Source organism: Passer montanus, unplaced genomic scaffold, assembly GCF_014805655.1.
Source record: "Passer montanus isolate IOZ18808 unplaced genomic scaffold, ASM1480565v1 scaffold17, whole genome shotgun sequence".
NCBI classification, from domain to species: domain Eukaryota; kingdom Metazoa; phylum Chordata; class Aves; order Passeriformes; family Passeridae; genus Passer; species Passer montanus.
Genome location: NW_024364270.1, coordinates 6,569,190 through 6,579,425, shown reverse-complemented (window position 1 = coordinate 6,579,425; position 10,236 = coordinate 6,569,190). Strand labels below are relative to the sequence as shown.

General features: G+C 35.6%; 1 protein-coding gene across 4 annotated transcripts in view; it reads right to left on the bottom strand.

Annotated features, from left to right (window-relative positions):
• Positions 1-5,350: 5,350 nt before the first annotated feature.
• PTPRQ (protein tyrosine phosphatase receptor type Q) overlaps positions 5,351-10,236 on the bottom strand; it is a 125,851-nt gene continuing 120,965 nt past the window's right edge. For all 4 annotated transcript variants that reach the window (XM_039704215.1, XM_039704216.1, XM_039704218.1 and 1 more), the window contains 2 exons: positions 7,912-8,035; positions 5,351-7,627 (listed from right to left, as the gene is read on the bottom strand). In XM_039704215.1, the coding sequence (XP_039560149.1) occupies positions 7,590-7,627; positions 7,912-8,035 (162 nt within the window). In that variant the 3' untranslated portion in view covers positions 5,351-7,589. The remainder of the gene's footprint in view (positions 7,628-7,911; positions 8,036-10,236) is intronic.

The following is a 10,236-nucleotide window of genomic DNA, read 5'->3' as shown; positions in this document are numbered from 1 at the left end:
AGCTCAAGTCTAAGTTTTAAATCCTTCTGGAATCAACACCAGCTGTCCATTTTGACACTTTTTGTTAGTTTTATCTCAATAGAAGCTTTCTTCTTCTTTCAGCTGTTGGAGAAATTTTGTTTCACAAAGTCTACCTAACAACACTTCTTCCTGGTTTTGGAGAACCAGATAATATGACAGCCCAAAGTTTATTTTTAAAATCAGAATCAATCAACTTCTGTAGATTCAAGACTTGATGGTCACCAAACAAGCTGGTCCCACCTGACACGACTGATTTAGATGTGCTTTTAGTTTCAAGAGCTTGAGTAGCTGCTTGTGCATGCATAGATAATAAAGAATGTGTGGATGTGATATATCGTAACAATGATCACAAGCTAGAAAAAGTGATCTTCAGTTAATTCTTTTAATTTTTGTAATTGTTCTAGTATTCCAGACATAGAGCTGGGAGATTTTTTCCCAAACACTGAAAAAGAAAGAAGATGCTTTGGTTGATAATTAGCTGCTGTACTCCTGAAGTGCAGATTTGGAATCCCTCCAGAAAGATGAAGTTAGTTCTATGCAAAATCTCTCTTAGCCAGTGCCCCACATCTTGGGAGCCACTGCCTACCACAAGTTTTTCCTTGTCAAGGCAAGAAAACTGAAGGGATGATGAAAGATAAGCAAAGCACGAGCACTGTGTTGCAGTGATGCCATCCACAGTGACCCTTAACAATTTTTTGGCCATTTGTTTGGTTGGGATGGAGAAGGAATTTATTACTTTGATTTTTAGTTGTGACAGAAGGTGCACAAAGACATTTTGGGAGAAACTGGTTTCCCTCAGAACTTTCAAATACAAAGACATAGGACACATAAGTGTTAGGAAAAAAGGTTTGACAGGTATTTTTATTATACAGAAATTAAGTGATCTGTTTCAGACATGCAAAGTTCTTGAAAACTTAGAACTAAGAACAGATTTTCTCCCATATTAGCTGAGGACCATTTTTTCTGACTGCCAGCTGGCACTGGTAGTGATGCCAGGGGTCCCTTCTGGTTTTAGAGAGAGCACACCAGCATGCAGAAGGGTAATGTTGTGTCATTAAATTTTGACAGAATTAATATAGCTGATGCATTAATCATCATTAACCAGCAACCTGATATGTCTCCAGAACCTGCTTTGGAGTGCCAGGATAGGATAATAGGAACTGGAAGGGCAAAAAGAATGGGAAAATCAAGAAGTGATTAATGTATCTGCTTTCATAACCATTCAGTCATATTTTTGGTGTACAGGATATTTAATAGATATGTTTTCTTACAATAATGGCCACATTGCAGGGTGTAGTATTTTTTAGGAATTACAATAAACTGGCCATTATGATAGAACATTTTTTATTATCAAAGAATCCTCCTAGTGGCTGTTTTATCAGGACAGCTCACTATTTTCCTAAGACAAGCTGTAACTATTTAAAAGTCATATCTTCAAATCCTCACTTTGAAAGAGGAAAAAAAAAGACACAAAAGACAGAAAAGTGTCAAAATTTAAGTGCACTTTAAGTGCAAATCATGAAAAAGAGAGCACGTATTTATAAGTTAAAAGCACTATTAATACCAGTTAAACAAGAGGTTTGCTTCTTGGTGACCTAAGCAATAAAGATGGGTTGCTGGCAACGACGACAATGACCTGAATTTTCTTGTTCATCCTTAGCAGAGAAAGGTTCAGATAATACATAAATATAAATATATATATATATTTTATATATATATATAAATATATAAATATATATATATATTAAAATATATATCATATATATAAATGTCAGACAGCTTTGAGAACATTTTCTAGACTCCCTGAATGGGACAGTGCATTGTCAGATAACTATCTTGTTCTCAAAGGGAGTAGCATTTCATGCTAGGCATCCAATCTCCTCAGGTCAATTCTTTGCCCAGGCATGGAGTGCAGCATTGTGTTAGTGCAGCTCAGTAGAGAATTCTGTGCACAATATGCAAGACCAGATTCACACTCTGTGTATTGTCTCTCTAATGCTGACAGAGAATTAGTAGAATTCTGTAAGAAAACTAGTTAGATGGAGCTATTGTGAATCCAAACAGAAGGCAGATACGTGAAAAGAATGCTCTGCAACTGCTTTATGCTGGATTCTGAGAAAGGGATTACCCATACAGGAATCAAATTAAAAGTGAATTAATGTTATTTCACTCCCAACTGGTGAGCACATGCAGATAGACTGAGGGGAAGAGAGGGACATACAGGTTTCATTCGTTTTAAGCTTGTGCCTCCATGAGAGGAAGAAAATCTTCCTTGTCTATATACTGTCTGTCCATGTTCTACACTTGTGGTGTCAAAGTATTTGCCATGAGAGGAAGAAAATCTTCCTTGTCTATGTTGTCTTCCTTCCTTGTCTATACTGTCTGTCCATATTCTACACTTGTGGTGTCAAAGTATTTGTTTCTATATTTAAGATTACTGAAAGAATTTACTAAATAGAGTCCTTTGTTCCTCTTACTAAGTTGAATCACAAAGCATCCTTTGTGATTACCAGCTGTCGTAATAGGTGTTACCTGCATTTGTGTTTTCCAAGTAAACCAGGGACATTTTATGGTAAAGCTTATTTAAGTTTATTCCTGCATGAATGGCAAGAGTTCCCTGCACTGTGCATTACTCAGGTTGTTATATTGTCCCAAATATCTCTGTGTGCTTCAGGACATACCCCCAGCTCAGCAGGCTTCACGGAATGCAACTGTGAATGGTACAGCTTTAGCTGCATATTAGGTTTCCAGTATCCAAGTATTCTTTTTATATCATGCAGAACTCCATCTCCTCCAAAATATTTTGGGAACATCCTTGTAAAACTTCCCTCAGCTCTCACAGTACTGACTGTAAGGAGTACTGGAACAGTTTATTCATTATTACAGTAGATAGCTGGGTGCAGCTGTCATCCTACAAAAAGATCACCCTGGTAACACCAATCAACAAGCAGAGTAAGATGATCCAAATATATCTGAAACCTTCTAAATGTTGTCTTTCAACTGAAACACAGACTCACAACTTCATTGCAAGCTGCCTGATGATGTGGGATCTATGAAATGTGTCATACACTCAGTGGTGAAAAGCCATTGATTTTCAGTTTTGTTTACACAGAATCTGAGAAAAGGCCTACATGATAAAGGAGCTGTGAGAAGAAACAAAATTAGTAATTAGTTCAGCATTGTTTGGGAAAAAGTTATTTGGAAAAGAAATCTCCATGCAAAATATCAAACACTGAATCCGTCCTTCTATTTTCAGCTCACACTGAACAATAACCAGTACTAAAATTTATACCAGAATTTATTTTAGCAGTAAGAGGAACCTCTGGATGGGAAATCAGCTTACCCTTACAATTGTATGCAGAGCTGATGCTGCACAGACATGCCACTGGTAACATAGCTCAGCTCTGGAACCACAGAAGTAGCTTTGCACTTGCCTGGTAATCATAGCCACAGAGAGGAAAGGGCAGAAAATGTATTGAACAGGAGTCAGAGCAAAAACATGGCTGATATTTCGTGATGTCATCTGGAAATCAACTCATGGGAAAGAGAGGGAGGAAATGTTTGCAGTAAGACCACTACCTGCAGATTGTGCCTGCAGTACTGGAATTCAGATGATCCATATTACTGTTTGCAATTCCTTCTAATATAGTCACATACAGATAAGAAACACAACATTAGAAAAGAGAACATGGAGAACAATGTTGGGAGGAATTGGCTTTTTTGACACCGTACAGTGGTGACACAACAGTTACAGAGAAAAGGTTGAAACAGAGCATCACCTTTCAGCACATTTTCTGACTAATTTCCTTAAAATCAAAACTAACAAAGACATGTTCAGTGCTATGAGTCAAGGGTTTCCAGTTACAGTCTACTGTATTCAATGCATTGCAGCAATGAATGGGCACATAACTTAGTTATAAAACAACCCTGAATTAATTTTTACCATGTGCATATCCTCTAAACCAGTGGCTAATTAAATATTTGTCATATGTCTTAAAGGAAAAATTATTTTGGATCTATTTTTACTGGATATTTCCATGGACACACAATGATCTTGTGTTATGCTTAACACATATGTAGCCCTCTGAAACAGGTACTTCTCTAATTATATTTAAACCTCCTGTTAAAACATTTTCAGAAAAAATCTCCTCTGTTCACAGACTTCATAGGAGTTTGTATCCTGAATCTCAGCAAATTCATATCCACATCTAGGTTGTTTTTCAATTTCTGTGTGCAACCAAGAAAGCTCCCTGTCGTGCTACCTTAGTATGAAGTATGATTGACTCATTGTTCTTTGCTGTCTTTTTTTAGTAACTGCTTATGATCATACTCTATAATTCAGCAATACATAGATGGTACTACACAGATTAATTCAGGTTATTAATCTTTCACATAATGTTAAGAAATTAAATCCTTGAATAGCTCCATATATGCAGTAAAATTACAATTGAACTCATAATTATTTTTATCAACTCTTTTAACAGTATAAGAAGTGCTTTCAATTCAACATGAACTTAATGTTCTGCTGTATTTCTGTTACATTTGTGAACAGAACAAGTCAGTATTTTAAGGGCACTGAGGGTAGTCTCTCGTAAGGATGTCCACCAGAACTGGCTATAAATACATATATATATGTATGGCTCTGGAAAATTCCCAGATAATTTAATACAGTGTGACCTAATTTCAATAATCCTGTAGAATTTCTGATTTTTTTCTCCAATTTTTATTCATTCCATTTCTAATTTTGGCAGAATACTCTCTTGCTATATTAGTAGTGCCAAGAATTTGTAAAAATTGAGTGGTGACATTAAAAATGAATGGATGGGTCATTTAATATAGATAGACAGATAGATAGATAGATAGATAGATAGATAGATAGATAGATAGATTCTTAAAATAGCAAATGGACAAATTCTGCTTGATTCCAGCTCTGCAGTGCTGTCAGAGGCACTGCCATAGGGAAGGGTTGTTTCAAAAGGGAAGGAGGGATGGAAGACAAGAGACTATGTAGAAATTGTTCCACCATAACTGAGCTGAGGTCTGGAGGAATTTCTTGATATATGGATGCTCCTCTATCCCTGTAAAGCACTGGCAGACACACAATAAGGTTCAAACTACTGCTGTGTTTGTACTAAAAGCCAGTACTTGGAGAGAATTGCTTGGACATACTTCTTTCCCTGACCATGTACCTGTGGCCAGTTTATGCTGAATATTATCTTTTATCCTGGAGACAATGCAAAATGCGTCAAGGTGGCATATATCATTGCTTAAGTCAAATTGTACAGTAAAGTACTTGAATTACTTTTCATAGAGAAAGGGGAGTCCCGTTTTCTGTCAGACAGGCAGGTTTCTGAATGCAGTGTAACCCACAGTGCACCCATAGGCAGGTCCCCTAAAGGAGTGCATAGAATCTTCACCATTAAGTATTTTATTAAAGCCAGAGAACACTTAAGCACATTTAGAACTTCTGGAGTTCATCCCTAAGTTGCATAAGGCTTAGATTTTCCTCCAGATCATTGTAGATATAAGACTATACAAGATTATGACTCTATAATGTCAATTTATCACAGTGCTCCCTGTACTGCTACCAAGTACAACCACAAATCATGAAAAACATCTGTAAGTCCCTATAAGCAATTTGTCAGAATACTTTAAAGTACATATATAATAAATGAAGAACACATGTTTCATAGGAACCAAATGAAACTAGAGCTGCACCGAATGCTTTGCCAGAGACTTGAACAGCTGTGGACATCACCTCTCTCTCCCCCTACCAAGCTTTAAAAGGCATTGTTTTCTTTTTAGCTTGACAGGTGATGTTTACAATACCGTTGATCTTCCTAAAAGACAGATTGCCCAAATATCTCTGTAGCCCACTTCTACCTCCTTAAATGCTGTCTTTCAATTTTCATTTTAGATATTTGGCACTTTCTGCAAAATTAAAAAGGGTCTGCACTGTGCCATCCTTGCCAGTTTCTAAAACTACCATCATTTAGTTCTGAAAAAGTACCATGTTACCTTCTGCATAGTATTTTCTGTCTGGAAGCTACAGTGAAGAAATGGAAATTTTTGTTCATTGGCTATTCTGTTCAGAGTGTGTGCACATAAGAACAGCCCCTCACATACAAATTTCAGGGCTCTAAAGAGTTTTGTCTGACTTCCCTGAGCTTGATGCCTCAACAAGACAGCTTTGATTTCTTCTGTCTAAACACAATATAAGATGGCAGTTCCAAAGTCTCTTTGCTATTATGTTTTGCATCTCATATTAAGGTCACAGCTTCATTGTTATTCAGAATGATCATACATTTTTTTTACCTGAGAAAAACTTAGCAATTAACCCTTTCACCCAATAATACCAATTGAATACTGTCACTTCCATGTGAAACCAGGGCACACAGTTTCATTATTTCTCTAGTCTTCCTAATCTACTAATTTTTGCTTTTCTTCTCAGATAAAAGCTTCCTGGTTCTCTCATTTCTGTTTCAGATCTATTTACAATAATAGCAATAATCATCATATCATCATCATTGGGAGTGGAAGATTTTTTTCATTTATTAAATCTCTAGGTATTAGCTCCCATAATTTTCAGTGTCTGCAGTGATTTGCCAAATCTGAGGAAAGTGCGAAAACTCTTTACTTGACAACCGTGTTATAAAATACATTGATATGAAATTTTGAGCAACCTTTCAAAATGCTGAATAGTGTTATATTCAAGAAAATTGAATGAATTCTAAACATTCTGTTACATAAGTCGATCTAGCATTTATTATAACAGATAACAGATTAATAGTTTTACTTTGTTTTATCTGCTTGAAAAAGTAGCAGGAATGTAAACCACTTTTTTCTGCACAGAACATATGCAATCATCATTATGTATTTGAAAAAACCCCAACCTGCTGATTATAAAATAGTTTAAATAGCCCCAAGTGTCCCTGAAGAGCTACTGTGTGCTGTGTAAAAGCTGAATAATCCTCCCCATGTCAGAAGGTGACTCTTCAGCTGTTCAGGATCATGAGCTGATGTACTACCTCTTGTAAAAAAAAAAATATTCAAAACACAAGAACATACAGTTAGGTAAAGATCATTGTGATGGTTCAGGAATTAATCTGCAAGAACTGACAACACTGAAGCCAATCTATCAAGAATGAGTAAAGAAACCTTAGCTTTTACTTAAAACAAAACCATACAGAACACAGCAAATTCACACCAAAGTAAGTTCAATAGAAATATTAATTTTTTACATCCTATTTGGCTCATTTTTCTTTTTACAAAGTTAGTTTGGAAAAAAGGAATGTGTTCAAATACACTTTAAATACATAGTGAATGCACTATTTATGTAACACCAGAAGTGCAGTGTGTGCAAAAGTACTCCAAACCATTATTGCTCAGTGTTCTGAGTAAAATACTTTAACTTATTTATGAAGGCACCTTGATAGAAGAAAAGATGTCTCAATCATCTGTGTTTCCTTTAATCAACAAAATAGGGGAATTCGCTTTGGCCCCTGTGCTTAGAAAAATATTACTTTGATTTTCAAAATCTCCTTTTCTGTAATATTTACTCCTAGTATTTACATGGTTGTTTCTTCCCATTCAAGCTCCACATCACCTGCAGAAGAAACATATATTAAATTAGACTACCTTGTAAACAAATAGTAACTTATGGCAGATAACTGTTCTTCACTGAATTTAAAAGCTCTTGCATGGAAAAAGTGGGGAAAGCTTGAGCAATGACCATTATTGTGAGAGGGAATAAAGAGCAGAAAAAGGCTAGATATTTATACTTTTAAAGCAAAAAATGCATGTCAAAGGATTTTTTGCTGCTTCTTAGTCTGGAAAAGTCATTGCACCTGCTGTAGAAAAATAATTTTGACACAGTCTGTATCTCCTTACCTTCCATGGCATCCAGAGAGTCCATTTTTTGCAGTGCTGAATAATTTACAAAACATAAGGGCTGACTACTTCCTTTAGTTGTCAACAGATCCAATACACATTGATGTAAAAATATATATTGTGCCTGCAAGATGCAAATTTAAAAAAAAATTTTTCTATAAGTAGAAAAAAAATCTACTTATAATAGCAAAAAACCTTTTAACTTTTTCTATAACACCTAGAAAATCTCAAAGTAACTGCAGTTTTACTCAGCAATCTCAGTACTTTGGTGACCATATCATATATTCCTGATCTGATTTCAATTATTATGAAACATAATGCTTTAAATTTGTGAAAACATATAAATATTTATGAACATTAATATATATGAAATTAGACTAACCATCACTGAGAGTAATAGGCTACTCCACAATTTTCTGTGAATGTTTGTTCTATGAAAAGACATTTTGCCACGAGATGCAGACTGATGCAGACCACATGAAGGTAATATCTAGATAAGAAAATTTTCCTCTTTCTACCATAGAGAAAACCAGCAGGGTGCACTCAAATGCAGAAGTTCAAGTAAATCTAAACCTATATTTCTAGGAGCTTGCTCCAGTGCTAGGAGCAAATTAACCAGTATTTTGAGTGATACTTCCCAAGTTGTAGTCTCATTTTTAACATATGCTAACACAAAGAGTGGGCAACTAAAGGTAATTTGACACTTTCAAGGACATAAAGTCTGAAAAGAAGAAAACAAAATAAGACAATGTAAGAATGAAATAAAGGAATGAAAACAGATAAAAATATAATAAATGGATTAAGCATATATTCACATAGGAGAAGTATTGTATATGTAGATGCAGAAAATAAGCCAGGTACATTCAGATTGGAAGAGACCTCTTGAGACCACCTGGTGCAACTACCCACTGCACAAGCTGGGTCAGCTATTTTGCCCAGGACCTTGTCAAGATGGATTTGGAATAACTGCACCAAAATCATACTCTTACCCTTGACTTTTTGCACAGGTAAAAATATTTATGTGACTTTTTGGCTCAATGATTGCTATTTTCTTTCAGAACAGAATCAATTTGCAATCCAAGTGTCTCAGATGTATGAGAGAAATTTGCTTACATGGATAAGAGTTACTGCCACAGCTCCAGAACTGTGGGTAATTAAAACAGCTTTTCACGGGTCCTCTGAAGTGTGCAGCACCATTACACCTTTCAATAACTTTCTTACTGAAATAATAGCATGACATTACTTCAAACTAGCCCTTGTACTTGTCAAGAAGATAAACTTTGATATGTCTGCTGAACAAACATGGATTTCTAGAATGAAAGTTTTAAATTTCAGTGGTTTATTTTAGATTGGTTATTCCAGTTCAGAATGCAGTCTCTGAAAGCTCTGTAACCTCTTGCACGCATACAGCAACTTCTGATGATGTAACAATGAAAATCTTTCTGGGTTTGCCAGGGGAGAGTGAAGCAGGCTACCTGGGCTATTTATGTCTAACTACATATTTTCTCAGTTAGAAACAATGACAGTCTTAACTATTTTCATCCATTGGTTACAGTAACATATTGTTAGCAAAAGGAATATTATTTTTAAGCTATAAACAAGCAAAATAAGGTCTGAGAGCAATCAGCTTTTATTTATCTTTCTCATAGGTCTTACAGACAGTTTGACTGAGGGATTTCTATACTGAGTTCTGGGAAGGAATTGCTCCTCTCTTTTATATCTTCTGTACTGAGCACATAAAATCTGATTAATAGGCAACTCAACAGTGTTTTATAACAGAACTCTCAGAACAGCTTGACTTTTGAATCCGCCATAAAACTTTACAAGACTGATTCCCTTTGGGCAAGTTTTGTTGCTGATCTGACTTTTGTAGTCTTGCAAATATGAGCTAGAAATGACCTGGACAGAGAACAGGCTATGTCAGAATTTTGCAGCTAGCATACAGATGGATACTTGATTTGTTAGGAAATCTGAACTCTGACACCATCATCTTGTACTGCATTTTGGCACACCTTTTCCTAGCCCCTGCCAAAACATCCTAATGAAGAGATACACAAAAATGATATCTTAAAAACATGCAATGATATTATCAAATATCTCACTGTTTTAAAATTTTATTTTGGGAGTGCTTCCATTAAATTGTCTTCCAGCCTTTGATTAATTTCTAGGTGATTCTACTTCTAGTCAAAAAAGTAAAACAAGAACCAAAAAGTATTCCCAGAATTTATCCTCACAAGAAAGCACTAGCAATTTTTTAGCTGCATCAAAACTTCAGAAGTGAAAATTTGGAGCACATGGTATCTAGACTGCACCTTACAAGATATA